Source organism: Pagrus pagrus, assembly GCF_965226575.1.
Source record: "Pagrus pagrus genome assembly, chromosome: 9".
NCBI lineage: Eukaryota > Metazoa > Chordata > Actinopteri > Spariformes > Sparidae > Pagrus > Pagrus pagrus.
In genome coordinates, this window is record NC_140193.1 from 27,513,345 (window position 1) to 27,536,383 (window position 23,039).

Consider the following 23,039-nt stretch of genomic DNA (forward strand, 5'->3'; position numbering starts at 1 on the left):
GGTATTACTGGAAACTGAGTTTTAAAACAAAAACACTCCGTCCAGACGAGAATTTTAGCACAATCTCAGTAAAAATCTCAGTCCATACTAAGGCACCTGAAAAACCCCTATTTGCCAGTCAGTTTTCAGTTACCTAAAACTCAATTTACATGTGCACAAAAGGCCAAACATCTAGAAAAGCTTTGTGTTAAGAAATACCCATAGATGTGTGGACAGGGCCTTAGCCTGTGTGGATACTTGTTTTAATCTCGGTGGATTTCCTGTACATGACAATGTACTTGGACAATGGACTTGATAATTCAAGGTCAGAATTTATGTATATTCATGTATTTTTCCCTCTGGTCAGGTATTTTACTTGCAGACCTCTACATCCATACACAGTATGTGACTACAATTACTGCGGGTCAGAAAAAGGTAGGAGGGAGAAGAGGAGTGAGGTGTGAGTCAGCCCCAAGGGAGCAGGTGTCTTTATTGTAGCACTGGCTGATAAGACTATATGGTCACACCTGAGCCAACTTCAGAACAAAACAGAGCACTTACAGACCCAACAGGCAGCTATAAAGAGCAAATATGAAAGAGAAAGAGCATTGGGGAGGATCTTGTCGAATAGCAGAGGCACATGGCGCACATTACTTCATATACCTGCCACCTTCAGATGGCTATAAAGGGAGTTTATCACCATGGATGCACTATACACAGTGTACTGTTGACCTACTCCAAGCAGGCGAACAGAGGAACAAGCATACATTCATTCTACGATACCACTAAGGTACACGGTAAATCTCCAAACTACCAAACAGGCACAGGTCAGGAAAAACTAGAATTACTACCTTGCAGTTCTCTGCCTTCTTGCATCAGTCAAGTTGCAGTTTACATCCGTGTCTGTCAAGACTCATATACTGTATGTAGTGAAGACGACAGGTCGACTAATGTGTTTTTTTCAGGGCTGATAGCGATACAGATTATTAGTAATCCAGGAGAATGATAACCAATATACATTTACAGGAAATATAATAATCTCAGTCTCAAAGTTGAGAATAACCAGAGTACTGTAACCAAATACAATTGTACAATTTTGAGGTGCTCTGCTTTAGTATTTTTATTTTCTGCTACTTAATACTTACACTCTATTTATTTGATAACTTTATCTAGTAGTTACTTTGTAAATTCAGATTATTCAGTGCTGATCAGCTATTACTCGTGACATCAGATGGTGGACAATGGGACCAGAGTGGTGACCATGAACAGTGAAAGGATGCTGCATCAGTGCCAAAGTACTGCAATTTTAAATGTATTTACTTTATTATTATTATTATTCATTTATTCATTTATTTATTTTATCTGCAAATCAGGCACAAAAAAAAACACCAATACCGATAATCCACCATACTGATAATCAGTTGGTCTACCCTTCATGAAGAAGACAATTAGGTTTAATTAAAAAAAGTATAGTATGGTATAAAGTGTACTGTTGGTATAATTCTAATATATAATTTCCAGAGAGAAACATGCTGTCTTTACTGAGAGAGTACAGAGGACTGATAAGGAGCTTCATCACATGGTGCAACGACAATGACCTGAAGATCAATATCAGCAAAAGTGAGCTTGTGCTGGACAACATTTTTTTTTATTTATTTATTTTTTATTTTTAAATGGAGGCTTTACACACATGTTCAATCAGCACAGAAGATCTCTGTTCCTGAGTTGTGATGCTGAAAATTGGCCAAACGTTTTTGCTGATTATGATGTCACAGTGAAGTTTTATTCTGTTAGACATTCGTGTTAAATTTCCCTCCAAGTGGCAAAGCATCACTACTAAAACCTGCAAGAGACAGAGAGTATGAGTATGTGTGCGTGTGTGTGTGTGTGCGTATGTGTGTAACAGTGACTGTGCATGAGAATTTTGTAGAAATGAGAATATAAGGGACAAAAAGTAAAGTTGAAAGCAGAACATGGTGATGAATGGAGGCAGTATGCAGCTATAAAAAATATGTAAAAGGCAAGAGAGGAGATGGGACAAAGAATGGGCGACAAAAGGGAGACACCCAGAAAAGACTGTGTGTGATCAGCATGCATTAACCATCCATTTTCTATAACTGCTTATCCTCCTCAGGTTCAACTGGGGCTGCGGCATTTTCCAGCACGCACTGAGCAAGAGACAGGGTAAACCAAGGCCGATCCAACAGTCTCTGACAAGTGTGTGAGAAAGACTGAAAAAAAAAAAAAATGTGTTAAAAAGATATGTAGAAGAATAAGAAGGAAATGGATTGTGAAAGAAAGCGATGAGATAAAGAACTGGGACTGTGACACAAAGTCGATGAGAAGGAGAAACGAATGTGCAAGACAAACAGGGAAGAGACAGACGTTTTATACTAATTACCCTTCACACAACAGAATGTGCATCCATTTTATAATTCTATCATGACACTGAATGTGGGGCCAACAGAGACCGAGTTACGCAACATCGCCCTGGAAACAACTCATAAATATTCAAATCACAACTCAGCGCGTCTGACTTTAATTGATAGAAAACATATTTTGTAAGACCAAGATGACCATTTCTGTGTACACTGTATGCTGGAGCCAGCGAATGCCTGTATTTGTAAGAATGTGTCAAATGTGGTGGATTTATTTTGTGGGGATTTCATGTTTATGTGTCGGACTTGTTTGTGTATTGTACTTTAGGAATACATCTTGTGCTTGAACGTGTGTGTGTGTGTGTGTGTGTGTGTGTGTTTGATCCATCTTTCCACTCTGGGTTGAATGTGAGTGCACGCAAATGTGTGTTTTCTATTTTGAGGGCTGTGATGAGGTTTCTGTGCACTAGTGACTGCAATCTTGCAATTTGTGTGTGCATGAGTGTGTGTGTCTACACCCAGGGGGTATCACGCCTCCTCTGTATTCCATCCTCCGTGCCTCTGTGAGCGAGTGTGCCCTCAGCAACATGCATTTAAATGTGATATTTAGACGGTGCCGATGTTGGATGACTGGCTAATGTCTGTGTGAGTGTTCACATATGTGTGTGTTTATGAGATGCAAGAGAGCATGACTAAAGAAAATGAGGAGGTTAAGCTCACATTATCGTCTCTAATGAATGTTGATTCTGCTCCATACATGTGTATGTATACGGCGAGTCAGCATGTTGCCACGGAAACCAAACACCATCATACAAATGACATGAATGTAAATAATACACACCAGCAATTCTGGTGCATTCATTCCCACACAAACATGCATTAGCCTTCTGCACCCTCTTGTCTCTCCATGTACGTGCCCCTCCTCCTCCCCTCCTCCAACTTTAATCTCACGTCACTCATTTCTCTTCCTCCGAGCCATTATCATACTCACTCTAGCATCGCCAAGGATTCCCTTAGAGTCTCATATAATGTCAAACATGCAATTAAGAGCACATCAACCACTGCCTGACTCAATTACCTTGACAAAGACAAGCGTGGGCCACAGCTATGGAGCACCCAGGTGACCACACCGAGCCTCAACTACACCCATCTCCTCAGGTCCCCAAAATTTTACAGAAGCATGGAGAACCCCATCTCCCTAATTAATTGTTTCAATCGTGTCAAGCCTCCAGTAATCACTTCCTCATTCTATCAGCCTTCCTGCCTGTCACTGGGATTTCTTCTTTAGTGGCATCATGAAATCTGCTGCTCAGCAAAAGCCGGTCCTTTCCATGGCAACTGGAGAGAAGCAGCAGTTGTCCGACTGCCTGCTGAGCTATCTAAGAGATGGTTTTTTGAAGCTGTGGAAACACAAGGCTTGAGGGAGAGCAGCACAGGCTACATGCCATGTAACCATAGCAACAAACAGAGACACGCGCACACATAGAGGTCATCGACAGCGAGTCAAGTCATTTATGCAAGGGAATAAGACCACTGGGCTCGGGCTGGGCGATTAATCAAATTCTATTTTCAATTATGACTTTGGCTTCCGACGATTATGCAAACAAGATAATTGAGATAAAACGATTACTGTGCCGCATTTAGCTTCGTAATAATGCTCTCGTTCCAGAGCAACGTTTTCCTTACAGCGGTGTGCTTTTGCCTCGTTCTCCAGGTCCTTCTCCATTTCGCTCTGCAGCAGCACTTGGTCCCCTTTTTGCTCGTGACATGTTTTCTCTTTTCATACCATCTCACAAGGCGAAGTGGAAGAGTGCATTCAGTAGAAGTAGATCACAGGGAGTGCAGGGCAGGCTGTGTGTCTAGTGGGAGAGTAGTGGGATGAAGGAGAGACAATATCCAGGTTTCAAAACCCCCGGTGTAAGATGTCATTTCAACGCAAAAAATGTTAACAAAACAAGACGTCAACACTAAAGTCACCGCCACGAACAGCATGTTGTCCCTGGTGGAAACAAGATTCCAAATTATAGTAGTTGTTGATCATTTGTGGCTCGGACCAGCCAGTTAACAATATTGAGTATTCAGCTGTCAATGGCAAAAAAATAGTTTTTTCAAAAGTAGTTAATGACTTTTATACTGCCAGTTTAGTCGATAGTTTCTTCTTCAGTTAGAATGTATCAGATCAAATCAAAATCAAAAGTCAATTCGTGAATGGCCTCTTGTAAAATGATAAAGTAGTTAATATGTATTTTTACACATTCATTCCATTAATCCGCATCATCCTGTCAAAACATGAGCCTTACTGAAGTACGCAGAATATTCCTGGAGGGTCACAAGGGCTTGTGTACAGAAGCCAAGGCCTCTGCTGAATAATTTAAGTCAACAAACCGCTTCTCTGGAACACAAGTGTTTATCTCCTTGACAAACCTATGAAAAAATAAATCAACCATTCATTTCTGAAAGCTCTTTAGAGGTTTCACAATTGTAGCACTTCACTCTTCTGTCTTTGGTGTGCAAAGGAGAATATTGGACTAAAATACTGTGTAGGCTTATCAGTTCTCACTTCTCCATAGATGGAAATTAGGATGAAGTCCTGCAAGATACTGCAAACACATAGTTATGAATAATACATTTCATTTCCGTCTCTTCTCATAATGAACCTGTTACTAATGCAAACTGACTTCTCTGCCAGTCTGTTTAAACCTGGGATCCGTCAAAAATCAATCATTTTACTAGACGTTTGATTTACAATCACAAACAAATAACTCGCTGTGATTTCCTTTCACAGCCCTACAGGTATCTGCTGTGGAGATAGAGTTACCAGATGCTTGAAAAAGTGAAGAACAAAGCCCTGTTACATTTTAATGAAACAATTGTGATGTCAAGTGATCATAGATTAAAATAATAAGGTATTATTAAATATTATCAATATAATTTTTATTAAATAAGACATTTCCCTGGAGCTAGAATAACAATGTTAGCTGAAACATACAGGGCCACCTCCAAGCATACTCAGCCAAGCTTGTCCTGCCTGGATAATCCACTGACCGACTAACTTACACTTACTAAAACGACAACATGCACATTTAATAAACTGGCACCACAAACAATGATTAGCTACACAGCGTGATTGCTTATGATAAATGGCCACCTGTAGATCACTGCAACACACAGCAGGATGATGATCAAACTGTCTGTCTAGGACTGCCAAACACATCTGAATATCAAGTCAATTTGCTCAGAAGCAGGTGAAACAAATTGTGCTCTTCTTAGTAGACAAACGAGTATGCAGTACTAATGCTGAACAGATGGAGAGAGTCTCTCAGTATACTCTATACAGTCTGCAGGAGAAATGCATGAGTGAATGAAGGCGGGCTTAGATAAAGGTGATCCATGTGGGTGGTCATTTCAAGTCAAGAATCTCTGAGCACCTTGGGAGCTGAAATGCCGTGCTTCCCACAAAATTTAATTCCATCTGCTGCGGTACCTGAAAAGGACAAGTTTGCATGTGCGTGCAAGAATGAGGCACACCTATGCTTCCTTTGAAGAAATAATACCATATATAATATATATAATATTTCTGGTCCAGACCGTCTTCGTGCCTTCTCAGGACAAGCCCTTATGAGTCTCTGAAAACATTTTTTAATATTCAACTGGACTGAAGGAGCAAACATTAGGCGTCAGAGTTAAGGAATTAGTGTTAATGTTATCCACTTGCTCAAGCAGTTAATATTGAGTAGCATGCTAATCACGACAACCTAGCTCTGTTGTAACGTCACTTATAGTTATCCCTACAAGCCAGGCACACATGATCATGTTTTGATTCAAAGTGTGTGTGGAACGGAGGGGCTATTCACAGACAGTCGCTTGCCAATGTGTGTGTGTGAGAGGGAGAGTGGGACATGGAGGGTTGAATCAATGCGCTGCAGCTCTACAATAAAGTAAGATTGCACCATTTTAAATAGTAAAAAAAAAAAGGAAAATCAATATGTGGCGATCAATGTTGATGTTGTGGCGCACCACCACAATTAAATCAATGTATAGGAAACCCTGCCTAATGGTTACAGTGCATGCCACATAGCTGCATGGTTGCAAATGTTGTCAGTTCAATTCAGGCTGACTCTCTGTTGCATGTCACAACCGTCTCTCTCCCCACTTCCTGTCTGGCTCTTCATCTGTCATTACTCAATAAAGATAAAAATGCCCCCTAAAAAACAAAAAACATAGTGTCTTCAAAGTTCATCTCTGACGCATGAGAAACACAGGCTCTCATGGGAACAGTCCCCGAGCTTCAAGAGATATGGACAGGTCTGCTTCCTGCTAGTTCACACACACCATGAACGGAGATTAGAGGCCCACAGATTTTGCTTCTTATGAGCTGTAGCTTTTGGGGTTCCCTACAACATGAACTATAAGACATCTTCCATGTCCGGCTTTTTCCCATGACCCACTTGGACAGCTGCATTGCTGTATGTGTAACAGCTCTCCCAAGTTTAACTGTGGGTGTGTAATAGCATCCTTTCTCTCTTATTCTTTCAATTCTCTCTCTGCCCTAACAACCTCCTCCCACTAGCTACAACCTCACAGTGTCACACACACACCTTTCTCTCAAGTATTTTCACAGCTTCTTTCTCCTGTTCTTGCTCAGAGCTGTCTCATCCATATTTGCATTATCTTGACACCCCCTGCTTTTTCTTTTTCTAATTATTGCCCGAACCTCCTTCCTCCCACTTGTCAAGTCTTGTGTGTATCAGTTAGCGATCAGTTACTTTCCTGTTATGGCTGCCGATCAGTCTGAATTCTGTCAAAGCAGTTTACAGAAATCAAATCATCACACCCCAAATGTAAACAATACCAAGATGAATTACTTGGCACAAAAACATGAACTACAGTACAGTACACAATCCTGAGTAACTTTAATAGTGAAGTGTGTTTTGTGAATGTTCTCCCACAGAGAGATGTCAATTTCCCCTCATCACCTTTTTCTCACATGCGTGTACAAACACATACATAATACATTCCTCTGTCTCGCTGTATGTTTCGGGTGAACACCTGAGCCTTGACAGGACTCGCTCTGAACCCATGTTCACATCCAGCCCTTCTGACCTAAATCATGGCTGGCTGACTAATGCTTTCATACCAAGCACAGGCGTCCATCTCCTGCAGCTAGAACAGGCTGGCCATAAAACAAATAAGCACCAAGCCTGGTTGGTTGCTGCCCAGCTAGATAAGGTTTTCCCAAGTGTGAAAAACAGCCTGATGACAGAGAGGTTCAATCGCCAAACCTTTAGAGAAAAACATCTTTACAGATGCTCCCATTTTCCCATTTTTGCTCTGACAAAAAGAAGCAAAGAAAGAAAAACAATTTTGCCAACAATAAAAGACAATGTTCTGCCACAGAAACTGACACAATATGACAACAAAAACACATCAGTTAGTCAAGTCTTTTACTCTCATTGACCCTGTCCTAGTTTCGTACAATCTCCATCATGCAGGCTGCAGATCTTTATTGCCTCAAAAGGTTTCCCAAGAGTGATGACACCGAGAGAAGAACAGAGATCCCACTTCCCATCCCCAGGCCAATCATAAATCCAACAGCAGACGTGTTACAGCTCTAGTACGAGGCATATTTAATATCAGGCTCATATGGGCCCTGATACAGCCTGTGTGGTTGTGCTAGTTATGGAGAAGGAGGGCTGAATTCTCCTGTGAATTCAAAAAGGTTTATTTGAAATGAAAACCTCTGAAACCTGACAGCCAATTCTTAATTTGGCGGTGAGCAATCTCACTTTGATCCCATTGCTTTAACTGACAAGGAGCCATTGTGGAGCGAGGCTGCAGCACCAGTGTTTGGCAGAGATGGGATTTGGTGAGAAGCTTTCTAGTTAACCAGGGTCACACATCCTCCCTGAGGACTGAGAGCCTCTCTCACCGTCTCTCTCTCCCCCTCTCTGATTCTCTTGCCACTTTCTTGTTGATTTTGTCTTTCTTGTGCAGCGTCCCTTCTCGTCCTTCCATGGCTAAAAACCTGCTGTCCTGCGTTTATGCAAACCAATTCAAACTAGAGGCTCCTATTTTCCTCTGGCTTTCAAGAGGTCTTGTCACCACTGCTGCTCTCCAGAGAAATGGCCAATGGGATACAGAGTGAGGCACACTCCCAATGGGCACTACTGATTGTTCACACACTGACTCTCTTACTCACACACACACATGCACACACATGGGGAGTGGCAAAGAGGAGACTTGCTTGTGTTTTATTGGCTTGTTTATTCTTTCAATTAATTTGTATTGTCAAATAGCAAATAAGGATTCAGCACTACTTTCAGACACCATGGTCCTTTCCCTATTTCGTCTGTTCTCCTTTCCATTCATCATCCAATCTTTGCTCTTTTCTTCATTTCTTTCCAACAGGTTGAAGGGCAATCACTGGCCAGAAACCAATTCGATCTCAAGAGCTGCAGTGATTAGAGGATGCTGGTTTTAGGGTGGCTACCAATCACTAATCTGGATTTGTTCTCCAACAGTTTTTGTAGTTTCCACACTTTTGACTAATGTCTAGGGGGTCTAACTAAAAACTTGGCATCTTGGTTCACGGATCACCATTATGAAATACAATTTAAAAAATCTCTTAGGCTACAATGTCAAGGTGCTACCCTTGCAGTTTCCTACCTCTACATCAGTGGTTCACAAAGTGGGTTCCAGGGGGTTTCTAGGGATTCTTGAGGAACTTCTCCAGCAAAAAGCAGAATGATGATTCCATTCCATCCACAAGTAACACAATGACAGAATGCATGACAACTTTGGTTTCATACACTTTCTGTAATAAAACATCCAACAGCAAAATTCTTCTAAGATGGAGGAGCCTGGGATGATATTTGGTCAAATTGGGCTCTGTGGTGTAATTCCAGTCAGTTAAGGGGTCCTTGACATGAAAAAGTTTGTAAATCACTGCTCTTTATCTGCTGCAACTCATTTCTAAAGTAATTTTACCAGGATAGTGATTCATTACATCTTGTTCTATTCTGTTACGCCTTGCAAAATCTGCAATTACCTACAGAATTCTCCCTCCACTGAATGTGTCTTTGAGCGATCACAGAGCAGCTTCAAAGATCAAATTATATCTCAAACATACGTTTCTATATCTCTTTCCCACACAGTAAAGCTGTCAAGCAGGAGATTACATCGCAGTCACTACTGTCACAGCAGTAAAATTGCATCAAACTTATTTTTTGTTCAGTCCCACATACAAGCATCATAGCCCATTTTAATTTTAAAAACTTCTGTTAGCTCTGCCTGACTTTCTGTGGAGTACCACCATTGTCAACCACAACTACCAACTCATGGGTTAGACGACATGTTGGTCAAGGTCTTCCATCCAAAGCTCCTATTTTTCTATTTGTCACAAATAGTGCTGCAGTTTTCTATACACAATTGAATGACAGTAAGGACACTGTTAGGGAAAGTGCATTGGTAAAAATCCCCTTATTGGTCTGAAGACAGCATTTAATGTGTGACATCATTACCTAATTAAGTCAGGATTTCCACACACAATCAAATTCAGGGATGTCCTCTGTGTTGATGAGTGTCATGTGAGTCATTGCTTTTGGACGTTCCTGTTCTTACATTCATTATGTAAAACTCTGAGTCCTGAAAACCTGGGTTCAAAAATGTCCCAGTTTAATCTTTTTGGGGGAAAGATTCCAAGTTTTTATGTTTGCCATTTTCAAACACATTCCTGGTTTAATAAAAACTGTTTCATGAAACAAAATAAATAAAAGTGATAACAAATAATGTCTTCCTCATCTATATTCAGAAATTCTTAGATCTTCTGCTGCACGTCATTATGACTGCTGAGCAATATGGGTGTTCAAAGATGACTGATCAGGAAAAAAAGCTGTTTGCCTTTCGACATCATTAAAGTACCAAACAGCCAGTCTAGACAAGTTTTCAATCGAGTTTTCTGTTAAAAAAAAATCCAGCACAGCAGTATTTTTTGTGTTTTTGAATCATGTCACTACAGTTACAACAGCAACTGTTGTAGCAAGGCTTTTCAATTTTTCTCTTAACTGACAAACATCTGATATCCTCTCTGGTGTGTGGAAAATATGGCAGGACCTTGTGACTAACCGCAGATAATGAATTGTGACATGCTCACACAACAACAAAAAGTTATCAGAAAGGCTGACCTTACAGAGATCTAATGATACAGTAGTGACATTTCTCTGCTCTGGGTCATTTTCTGCCTCATAATTGCCATAAATTCAATTCACTAATGAAGCTAAATATAAAAGCTGTTTCAATTTTTTGAGAACAAACTACAATGCACAAATCAATATTGCTTTTTTCTTCATTTGTATGTTTAAAGAATTCAACAATATCAATAAAATATACTCTACTTTTTAATAATGCGAGAATGATATTAACATGAGATTTCACGACATAATCTTTGTTTTTCCCCATCTCAGTCTCTCTGGGAATTTTATGCCAACTCCCAGGAGTTTTGTGTAGTCTGTTAGAATTCACTGCCACTGTTGTCAGGCTCAGGAGGTGATATTCTCGAAGGCATTGCTGTTCTGTTGAAAGCAGGCCTGACTTTTGCATCCACACGCAACACACAAAAGCCCACAAACACCTACACTAACATGCAGATGCATAACGCACGGGTTTGTCCACGTTGCCTTTATCACAAAAACAAAGATTTAAACATGTCAAGAACTGAAAGCATGCTGTAAGTATCATGAATTATTGTAGTTTAATTACTGTATCGTAGTTAGTAAATAGGATTATAATGGCATTTACCATGTAAAATGTTCAGCTGACAAAAATTTGACCTTTTGCCTGATGTTTGTTTCAGAGAGGAGCGAGGTCAACTCCTAATGTCTGATAAGCCATACCCAGAAATACATGTTATTACCACTGATGTGAACAGATTTCTTTGGTCATCTAGTAACTCTGTCTGATAAATATCAAAATGTTTTTTGTGCTTTTATTAATTGAGGCAACGGTGAGAATTTCTCTCAAACTGATCATGACCTCCAAATGACAGCTGGTCGCCTGCCAAAGTGACTGGGGAGCTCATTTGAACCCTGACAAAGGATGCTGGAGCCCAGACATGTTGCTTTTTAAACACTACAGCTTTGTCAATCACTGTTTACATAGATACTTCTACAAGTTGGTTTTTTTTTTGTTTTTTTTTATACACCTCAGTGGGACAACATGAAGTGATTAACATTCAGTTTACACCACAACTACTCTGTCCTTGAACAAGGTTAAGAGTCTTGTTCTGGCAAGCTGGGGCCTGTGTGAGGTTTGAGTGATAGGTTTGCTGTGTGTGTGCATGTAGTCTCTTCCTCCAGTGACATAATTATTTAATGACTCTGGCTGGTTACATTTCAGAAAGTACATTTTATGATAAATCATCAGCATTGCCCTTACAGGCTGACAACAACAACTGAGTGACTACTTGTAGCTTGATGACAACAGCACACCCTTACTTGTAGAAAAGAGTTGGTATTGTTGGTTTAAGTCAAGATATATCAAACTATGTTTTTGAAAAACACAAAAAAATGAAAACCTGCACTGCAGCACAGCCTCTGAACCGTATGTATGAGTAAAAACCCTGGTTCAAGAAATTCAGGGTTCTACTAGAGTTCTCGTTCTCTCTCTTGTTCCCTCACTCTCGTCCTTGTCCTCATCCTCATCCCCCCCCCCAAATCTGAAGGCAGCAGCTGTGTTCTACAGAGACAACAACATTATGATCACATGAAAAAGATGGAAACAAAACAAAAGAAAGAGAGACAGGGAATGAGACAGAGAGCAGATCTGATAAAAAGCAGCAGTGTTAATGAGGAGATTAGGCTTGATGGAAGTCCACTTCTCAGTCTGCAGGCTGTTCGCTCTAATACCAACTGTAACAGATGAAATCTCCTGACAACAGACAAATTAATTAGGATGAGTCTTAGTGAAATTACTATAAGCATGGATCTGAAAGATGAAATTTATACTGATATATAATTCTGCATGCAGTGATATCTATTCTGAACCCATAAGAGCATGGGTATAGTGATGAGGTCTGGTAGAATTACAAAAGGGCCTTGTGGTTAAAGTGTTTTTTTCCCTTTTTATACTTAATCTTTAAACTCAGCCATGTTTTCTTATTTCACTTCCTATGCACCAAGAGTATCGGTTTCGATGGTCATATCTGAAGATCACCAAAATGAACTATTTCTTCAATGATTTAAATCTTCTCTAGCGAGTTTCAATCTGCAGGATTTGTTGGCAAAGTTTGAGTTTTTGGAAATCCACACACTGAAAGCAAGTCAGAAACTACTGCAGTGAACATTACTTTTGAAAAATTAAGTAAAACAGCAGAACGAGAGGGAAAAAAGTACTCCCATGCCAAGTCCTTTACGTAGCTGGAAATGTAGAGTATGCTGCCCACCACTTGGGCAGGTGACCAGACATCATTTGGAGGGCCTATACTCTTCTAAAACTCTAGCTGGCAGGTCAAACTGAAAAAAGGACAATGCACCTCATGAATTACCAGCCAAGTGCAGAAGGGATTCAAGTCCCATCCAATGAACTACAGTGAAAATGCGAAAGGGTATGGAGATGGTCCTCGCAATGCTGTGCTTATCAAACAGCATTTATATGCCGTTTAATATAATACAGGTCCACATGATGTGTCAAGACCCAAGTATGGTGTCTGTAATTTTTTATTTTTTTTTTGGGGGGGGGGTGCTTTTTATTTACAGAACGGGAGGCAAACCTGCAGTTGAACTGCAACGCACCACTGTGCAGACTGTTTAAAAGCAATCGATTCAATCAAACAAAGCTAAAATTGCAGTGATGTTATCCATTAAAGCCTAATTTTTAGGTTCAGAAAAATCCAACCCAAAGCTTGATAGATTCAGCCACAGCCTGGCTTTAGATGTAAGATTGAGCTCAACTGTGCTGATGGGCGTGTGAAAAGCCTCTTTTATTTGGGTGAGGTAAATTCATTCTTCCATTTGGTCTCAACAACTGGTAATAAATAGCTATACCTCTGCTGTCTACAAACCAGTAGATGAGCACTCTCCACCGACAGTAGCACCTTAGTATTCTCTCCAGATTGAGCAAGCTCAATAGTGTGTGTGAGTATGTTGGGTCGAGGTGCACATATAAGCTGGATCTCCTTTAATAGCACAGAGGTTCTTACACATGGTTAAATACACACAGCAGGACCGAGATTTACTTTGCAGCTGACAGGCAAATGAAGCGTGAAGACACAGAAATGATACCTAAGATCACACTAAATATGACAAATAAGTGTACTTTGATGTTGGCCCAGGCCTAAAATATCACCTGTGGGGCTCTGATGCTGATTTATGGCCTTACCAGAGCGCAAAAGCAAAGCTATGGCCCTGTAACACTAACAATAACTGGCAAGGCAATAAATGGTGAAACCAGATTACTTGCAGCCACAGCATTCAATTCCATTATAAGAGGGATGCAGTGTGAAAAGGTTGTACATTTTCCTCTACGTTTGGCTGCGTTTCAACATTACATGACTCAGTTGACAAATGCCTCTAATCACAGTTTGGGGGGAAAAGGCAACAAACACCATAGTGCACACACTGGACACATGGGTCACAAGGGTTGCCGCTGTGACAGAATTTTTCCTACAACTAAAAAGCTCGTGACAACACCGGTAATACCCGGTACACCCACTTTTTACAAGAAAAGACGCTCACTATCTGCAGTCTAATGCAAACCAAACATTTCCCATTGGTGACTTTTATTTTGAAAAAGGCTAGAAACAGGAAAAGCATTGTTCAGTGAGTTTAAACACTTAGCTACTGCTATCATTCTTAAAAAATGCGTCTACCAGGTAAAATAACCGTCATTTTTGGCATTTGTTGACAGCCGATCAATTTAAAATATGTAAGGAAAAAGTTTTATTCAGTCACTCTCATTCAGTAATGGAAAAAGGAAATACTGCCAAATAGGTGCTTTTGCTTTTCACTTTGACCACAAATCCTCCGCCATCGTCTTGACAGTCCTTACTCTCGTCACGTTACAAGTGAAGTGTGACTTCTGCTACTCTGCGCTGCGACACTGCTGCAGGGGCTGCTCGATGCATCTCAGTGTATGGCATCCTCAATGATCTATATTACTGCACATGGCTACTTTCATCATTTAAATTCTCCTTTTATTCAGGAAGTCCTTCCAATAATCAGACTACAGCAGTCTACAAAATAAAGCTGCATCTTTTCAACATCTGTACCTCAGTACATAAACATTAGAAAAACAAAACATTTATCCGTCTGCATCTTACACGTTGTCATCTACAATAATACTGTGTTCACATGGCAGCTTTAAGATGAGGCATCTATTGACTCTGCTGCACACACCTCTCTCAGAGTTGGATGGCAAAGTTGACAGAGCCTCCTCAGATCTAGGCTGATTAGCTGGGCTTGCTGTTACAGTTATTATCTATGGCTGCAGATGTTAGCTTCAGGTGAAAACGGCTAACGTGAACAGTAATTGTTGTGAGGCAGAAGTCACGCTCAGTGTGGGTCTCGTCCAGTTCGTGCTTCCCAGCAAGTTCACAGAATCCGACACATGCCCCAAGATGTCCGTTTAAAAAAATATTTGGCAAGCTGTTTTTTTTTAATCACTTGAAGATGATCTCTGCCTCCCTCCGACATACCTCCTACATAAGTAACGTTAGCCTAATGTCCGCCCACAACTCAAAGCATGAGAGCAGCCTCGCACCCTAACTTTATTGTCCAGCTGAGGATGGACAATCAACATAAGCAGCAGACTCTCGATTATACTCCATCTCTGCATCGATGCACAATCTTCCACGTCCACATCGTGATGCATCTTGTAATCGAGAAATGTCCACATACCTCTAACCAATATGATGTTAGGGGTTAAGACGTGTGAATATAAGGCACCTTTGAACAAAAGTTCTGGGTGGAATAATTGAAACATAAGTTTCCATCAGCATCTTATTATTTCTCAGACAGTATGGTCTGAAAGAAGACAGGAAGGAGGAGAGGGGCAACTATTACCTCTGGCATGCGCAATTCATACTCATGAGGATACTCAGGCCAGTTCATTCAGCCACTGGAAGAGCCATTGGTAGATGATCTGATATAAACTGGACCATGGGGCCAAATAATCGTTCAGAAAATGGAATGGAATATTGCAGTATAGAAACTGCAGCTGCTTTTTTCACCTCAGTTTTGAAGATGACCCAGACAGATTACTAAACCCGGTACTTCTTGCTGTATTAAATATCTGGCCTACAAATGAAGCTGTAAAGCAAAATAAAAACGCCCTCCTAACAAACACACATGCATTATCCTCATCATTATTATGCAGCACTAACTGATAACTGTATATGCACTACAAATCACTATCACACAGTCAAATCGTGGTTAATTTTGGTGGCAGATGGCAAACCTGTTGAACCTGCTGGAAACTTTTGCAAGAACCCAGCATGAATCTCACGTTGTAATTTCCAAACCTGGACAGGATAACACAATTCAGAGATTTCCACTTGGCTGCTCTAAATGTACTAATATCTGTTCACACAGAAAATACAATAAACAGCTTGTGATGGATTTGTATATTTCAGCCTGCAACTGCAATTTAAGGCCGAGTGATGTGGTTGAAATTTATGTCATTATATCAAAAAAAAGAATTTGATCTTTACACATCACATTATGGCAAATGTAGGGCTGCACGTTACAATTATTTTTGTCATAATAATCGGAAAATTACTTTGTGATCAATCATTTAGTCTATTAAATATCATCACCATTTGTTATCACAATTTCTCACAGCCCAAGATGACGTCTGCAAACAGCTTTGTTGTCCGACTAGCAGTTCAAAATCCAAAATGTCAGTTTACAATGACGTAAAACACAGAATATTCCAGTAAAACCTCACAAAATGGACAATCAATTGTTAAAATTGTTTAATCCACAGTTCATTTCAGCTCTAGCTCAATGCAATGAGGTAATTCATAATTGTGTTTTATTGTTGCACATCAGAAAAAATCTCACCTGGCAAATATCAACATCTGTAAAACCTCTGTGACTCACATAGTCCTGAATTACTGGTTGTACAGAAAAAAATTATTTGGACAAGTGAAACAATAACGCTATATGATCAGGTTTTCACGACACAATTCCACAAGTCTACAAACCATAATCATTTCAAATAATCACTCGGCCTTGCTGCACACTGTACACATGCCCGAACGCAATATATACAAAGTTTTTTAACATGCTCTCGCCTTGGTCATTCATTCATACAAGTTGAACAAGTTGTTGCTGCCAACAAATTAATAAAAGCATGAAGCTAATGAGGTAAAACATTGAATATAGTCTTTGTACCATTTTCAATTGAGTATTTTTCAATTCATTAATGCTTTACACAGCATCCCAACTTTATTGGAACTGGTGTTGTACAATGAGTGGAACTCTTTCCTGCCTTCCTTATTGTTGTTTTACCCTCCCTGGTGCTAGTCTGCTGCAGAAATGCCAGTGCCTCTGTCAACATGTCAACTTGACCCCTCTCAAATGAAGAGCACTGCTCCTGGCTACTACTATACGGTTTAGCCAGACCAAAACAGACCCAAGCAGAATTAATGGCCTCACAGTATGTTCAGCTTGACAGAGCGTTCTAGCCAAATGACTGCTGGCACTCCAACCAAAGGTGTTCCATTTCAATTCACCATGCTAGTGGTCACCTATAGGATCCTGGCTCTCGAGCCTGAGAATAATCATGTGTAGCCAAGGTATAAGTCCCTCTAAACACACACACACGCGGAAGGAATTCTTATATTTCTTCCTCATTATTGTTTAAAACAATCACCTATAACACAAAATGATGGTCAGCTACCAAAATGTGTATATAGTACTACCAAACAGCACAGGCCAGAAGTGTGAAAAGCCCTTTAACCATATTCTCAAGCTCTCAAGTGATGTCAATACCTATAACGTAGAACAGATGGATTACCCCATGGCAAATAGAATAATAACCTTTTCTCTCTCAAAAGCTTTTTAGGACTATTAACAGGATGAACTTGTGAACACAGATCTGGTTCTGTGGGGTTTTCTGTGGCCAAATAAAGTAAAGGTGAAATTATTATGAGCCTGCCTGTGCTCCTGAGGGTCTCTTTAAATGCTAGCGTGCCTCATTTTCCAGGGGCTGTTTGAACCCTGCTCCTCTGGAGCACACAATGATGGTTTTAAGAACAGCTGAGGCAGTCATACAGAAAAGCAAATTGAACACATTTCCATAAGCTGCTATAAGCAGGGAAAAAATTACAACATATCACATCACATGAATTCTTGTGTCAGGTTGAATTCACAGGGAACATTTTTAGACTTTAAATTTGCATAAAAGTAATATAAAGAGATCTCAGAGGTGTTATTCTCCCTTTCACAAAACCTTAAATTGTAATCCTAAGGACATCTCAGTGGCCTCTTCTTTTTCTGACATTAAAAAGCCACTCTGGACCGAAACTCATATTCATTCAAACATGTACTGAGATATTTGTTATGTCTTATTGAATTCCTGAAAACTGAACATATCCATAAATGTACATCATTTAAATAAAGTTATTAATTTATTTTTAATTCTGAAGCCTTTCATGATACCAATGTCATAAACTCCAACGAGAAAAGCTTTGACCGTGTATGCAATAAAAAAATACACAAAGTACATTAGAAAGCTAAAAAAAAAAAGTGCTATAAAATGAGTCAGCTCCAGCCCATTTAACATTATTCCATTTATTACAGAGGAAGAAATACACTCTACTATGTTGGTACACCCTGAGGAACACCTCTGTTCCAAAACCTATTGGCACATCATACAAATGTGGATGCATTAGCCCTGAACAGCTCTGCATATCTTCAGGAATCGCGTGAGCCATTTCAGCATCAAGCTACCTAACACAGAAAGTGCCCAGACATGCAACCTTGTCACATTTTGCCCCAAATGCTCCTGTATCCCATCACTGAGTTGCCTCTCATCCCTACTATAAACTGCCAGCTCTGGAGAAGCACAAATGTCTCCAAGACTCCTAGCTTTATGTTTTACAAACCCTTGTGGTTGTGACTACGGCACACCGCACCACTTGAGTCCAGTACAGTGTGCTCCTTCCGAGTCACTGGACAACAATAATTACGTTATTTCCAGCAGGTGGAATCCCGAGCTCTAGAAGGCTTTCAGGAAGGAAAAAATGAAAAGGCAGGCACCGCAGGGAACGAGGAGGCAACACTCAACGGTCCCTGCTGTGAAACTGCTTGAGAAATTGCTTTTAACACCTTGCCCAGCACTCTGTAAAACTAATGACCTCCTACACCAGCATGGAGGAGACCTTTCCTATAAAATTACCCTTTCCACCTACTGTTTGGTGCTTTGTGCATTTTGCTCCAGCCATAAGTTTTTCGTCAACACAAAATAGTACGTACAGGTATGTTACTGTAAGTGTGCAGCATTTTAATGTATGAATGGGATCTGCCAATCAAATAGATAGGTAGGTGGGTAGGTACTGAACCATTTTGAAATACTCCTAAACCTGACATTGAAAATACAACTGAATTTTTTTCTGAATAATGAATGTTCAAGTTCAGCAGTTCAACTTGACAGGTCAGAAACAAATAATCTCAATAAAGCAACATTATGATTGCCAAATATCCCATTTTGTTTGAGCATCCCAAAAATCAAATGAGGCTTTTACTTTCCAAAATAGCCTCCAGTACTGTTATGCTGGCTCACAATAAGTAATTAAAAATGTACTGAAATGTAAATATGATAGAAATCCTTTTAACGTATCTCAAGTCAGTTGGGAATAACATTTAGTAGCTGGGCATGAAACTTGTCCAGCACAGTGGATTTCAAAAAGCACAAGTAGCCAAATGTGAATTGGATTTAGGAGGGGGAAAAGAGCCTCAAAACGATGGCTGGCAACGAGCCCAAGAGGCTGGACAAACCAAATGACAAATGTAAAAGCTGCAGCCAAAATTTACCAGCATTTGGCTCTTGGTGAGCAGTAATTTCCGAGCCTGTTTAAGCGGTTACTAAAGCTTTTCAAACAGCCTGCGTGTTCTAGCTCATCAAGTTCCACCATGTCTGCCCGTGGGACACTCAACAACACTGTGGCCAAGGTGATAAAATTTCTGTTATACAAGAACTTAAACAATTACACCCAATGGAGACACAAAGGATGAGAGTATTCAGAGCAACTCAAGCTGCACAAAAGGATGAGGGGAAAAGAGGGATAAAGAAACACCTGTGCTGATGTGTATTTGAACGTTCAGGGGCGTGTGTATCACATTACAAGCTCTGCAACACCCATGGGTGTCACATCAGACTGCTGAAGAAGAAGTCTGACTCAGCAGCTATAGACAGTTGGTATAAGCCTGCCACTGGGAGCCTATTGCAGGCCACGTTCTGCTCCCTTCCCCTATCTGCATCTTACTATTTTCAAATCCTCATCGCTACGGGAAACAACAACCTTCCAGCTAGCAACCTACTCCCCAACACTAACCTGATCGCTTACAGTATGAACCAAAACAAGCTACCTTTTGCTGGGATTCAACCATTCTAATGCCAGGGCTCGCCTCCGCATGTGCAAAAGTTCTCCATGACATTATTTTGCAGGGGCACCATCACTGCATCCTAGTTTAGTGCTGCACAAGACTATGATAGGTTTAAAGAAACTTAAACAAGTCAGAGTTTCTTCCCCCTGTACCAGAATGATAATAGACGTTTCACCAGCGCTGACACAGCTCTATGGAGATAGGTCTGTATATTCAAGACTACTAAGTGTCAGTACGCCTGCTTCCATGGCCTTCAGGAAATATCAGTGTGTGATGTAACTTGAGTAAAGAAAAAGTTTAATAAAAATAATTCATCCTCAGTTTGAGTCACACTCGTATACAAAAAAACCTGTCGTGCTGTTGGTCCTTACCTGTGTCTGTGCTCATCATGTCCTCCCTGTCCATGTATGACCACCTGTCCAGAGGCGTGCTTCCCCTCTTTGGGTGAGTCAATATGAGGGATGAGCACATCCTCCAAGCCCAGGTCAAAGCGCTTGTGCTTGGAATTGTCCGGCAGAAAGAAGAAGGCCCCGAAGCATAAGGTGATGAAGGCACTGAGAATAAGGAGGAGGATGAACTTCTCGGAGAGCCTCAACGTGGCCCTGTGGTGCGGGAAAGAGGAGGCGCCCGGCGACAGGGTGGGTATCCTGCGGCCGGACAGTGGCAGGAGAGCCGGTGTCGTCATGTTGTGACTGTAGAAATTTACTTAGTGTGGGGGAGGAGTCAGGAGGGCAGGTGGGGTTGGGTTTACAAGTGCCACAGGTGTTGTTGTAGCAGCATGCACTAGGTGGTCCACTTTATTATCTCATCCCTGCATTGATAAGTCCAGAAACCAAAAAGGGCCGAGGTCCCTCAGTGAAGGAGTGGCTGGTCTGCAGGAAAATGGTCATGACGATCCTGAAAAAAAAGGGACATCAGAGGCAAGAAGTTAGAAGAGTTGGCATTGAATTGAAGTCGTAGAAACCCTTTAACAGTGTAGTTGCCACCATTTTGGAAAAATCGGATATTTTCCTCCCTTCACTGTAACCATCCTGCCTCACCACTGTCTGTAATCTGCTGATACCCTTTCAATTATTTTATTTAGTTGTCATTTCTCCAGCTTGGCAGCATGTTCTTCATAACGAATAGTATCATCTCGTCAAGCGCTCTCTGACAGCTGTGAATTGAGTTGAACAGCGCTGAATTATGATCAAATACTGGTGACACCTCTAGAAACAAGTATGTCGTACATCAAGTGATGAAGCTGAAACCCTAGAGTAATAAAACAATCCTTTCACATGCTTTGATGAATTTAACAACATGCCATCTCAGAAATAAATACCTCAGAATCTCTCTCTCACACACACACACACACCAAACAGTTGATCCTTTGGCCAAGAGAAAAATATGACTAACATATTTGTCCAGAAGATATGAAGAGACTGTGCACTATCTGTGAGACCATCACCAAACAGCTGCCCTCCTGCGCATACTGGCATCTCTGACTAACATGGCAGAGTGAACACCAGCTTTCTGTTTCACTGTGCGATGCGTTGCAGTGCCGTATAACTGTCCATCAGGCATATATCGTAATGAAATGACAAACAATGACGGAGATGAAGAGCAAGATCAGCCCCATATACAAATCATCCTGCCATTCGCATCCATCGGAGTCGACTGGAATGATAATTCACAGTTGTGCGGCGATCAACAGGGGCAGGACATGCAAACTAAATACACTGCATGTACGCATCCCGTGCTGCATCACATCTCAACTTCAATACCAGCAAACACTCGTGTGGTTGTGTGTCAAAAGGCACAGGCTTTATCCTCCCTGTGACCGAAGGTGTAGAGAAGATGTGGAGCAAATGTTTGATTCCGCAACCGCTCCGAGCGCTAATGTGAAGGATGGATGGAAATCAAGCGACTTGCCCCTTTAAACACCAACATAGGCATTCGTATTAATGCCCGATGGGTCGAGCCAGCTAATGTTAACACAAACGTTTTTATCCGAGTCGATTTATTTTATCCAGCTGTTTTGCATCTATTCCGTACAGAGCTACGACGTCTCGGCGTCTCCTCGCAGAATACCAAGTTCATTCCTGACAGTGCCAGTCTGTGTGAGCTCATTAGCCGATACAAAATGCTAGCTAACAAGCGGCTAACTTTTCGAGCTAACACTGGCTAGCAGAAAAAAAACGAACAGCGGGAAATAAACAGCTACGCAATGCTCCGTTAGAAACATGGATAGGAAATAAAAGTATTCCGACATACGCGTTTGGGCTCGCTGACATTTTAGCTATCTTCGGGTGGTAAACACTGAGCTTTGAAAGCCCGCTGAGGTGCTAGCTATTTGGCTGGGTTGCTACCGCTAGCTAGCTGATTATCCACTGACAGAGGCAGTGTCTTGTGTGGACGCTGTGCTGCATCACCACCTTTCTCATTTGCTCGGTGAAAATCGATGCCAGTCAGGATTCCCGGTCCGCCGTTTGGAAGAAGTCGCTGTAGCAGGTGTCCTCATGTCCATGAATGCAATACTGTCGCAACCAGCTCCGGCTGAACCGTCCACCGTCAGCTCAGAGTCACATAGCGGTGTAGCTCCGCGGACGCAGGGAGGATGTTGATGACTGGCCGCTCTGTCGGACTGCAGCGACGGACTGACAGACTGAGCCTCTGCCGCTGCTGCTGCTGCCGCTGCTCGGCGATCCAGCATCAACTACTCAGCCTGCCTGAGTTAGGGACCGTCTGACAATGTGGCCAGGCAGAATTACTGTATAATAGGATTTAGAACAAGGCAGCTGGTAAAATGTCACATCCCCAACGATTGCTGTGGGACAAACAGTAACCTACTTCCCCTTGAATCAGCGGTAGAAGGCCTAATTTGCAATGCTGGATTACAGCTCAGCTGATGCATAATCATTTCACTTGTTCAGATCATGTAGGCCTACCACCTGGAAAACAGAACATTATTCAGTCATGGATAAAGGATTCAGATATTTTAGTTGAGTAAAAACACCCAGTTACAAATACAGGCTCCTCATTCAGGATTTCATTTCATTAGCAGCAAAGTAAAAGCAGTAACTTTACAGCAGAGTGACTC

The 23,039-nt window shown here is 41.2% G+C and overlaps 1 protein-coding gene across 3 annotated transcripts in view; it reads right to left on the minus strand.

The window, feature by feature from the left end:
* Nucleotides 1–22,649, minus strand: part of man1a2 (mannosidase, alpha, class 1A, member 2) — a 141,108-nt gene extending 118,459 nt beyond the window's left edge. For 2 of the 3 annotated variants that reach the window (XM_084361748.1, XM_084361750.1), the window contains exons 1-2: nucleotides 22,375–22,649; nucleotides 20,332–20,857 (exon numbers count right to left, since the gene is read on the minus strand). In XM_084361748.1, coding sequence (XP_084217874.1) covers nucleotides 20,332–20,645 — 314 coding nt within the window. In that variant the 5' untranslated portion in view covers nucleotides 20,646–20,857; nucleotides 22,375–22,649. Of the gene's footprint in view, nucleotides 1–20,331; nucleotides 20,858–22,213; nucleotides 22,309–22,374 lie in introns of those variants that run through there. The other variant, XM_084361749.1, reaches the window with a different exon arrangement.
* Nucleotides 22,650–23,039: the final 390 nt, after the last annotated feature.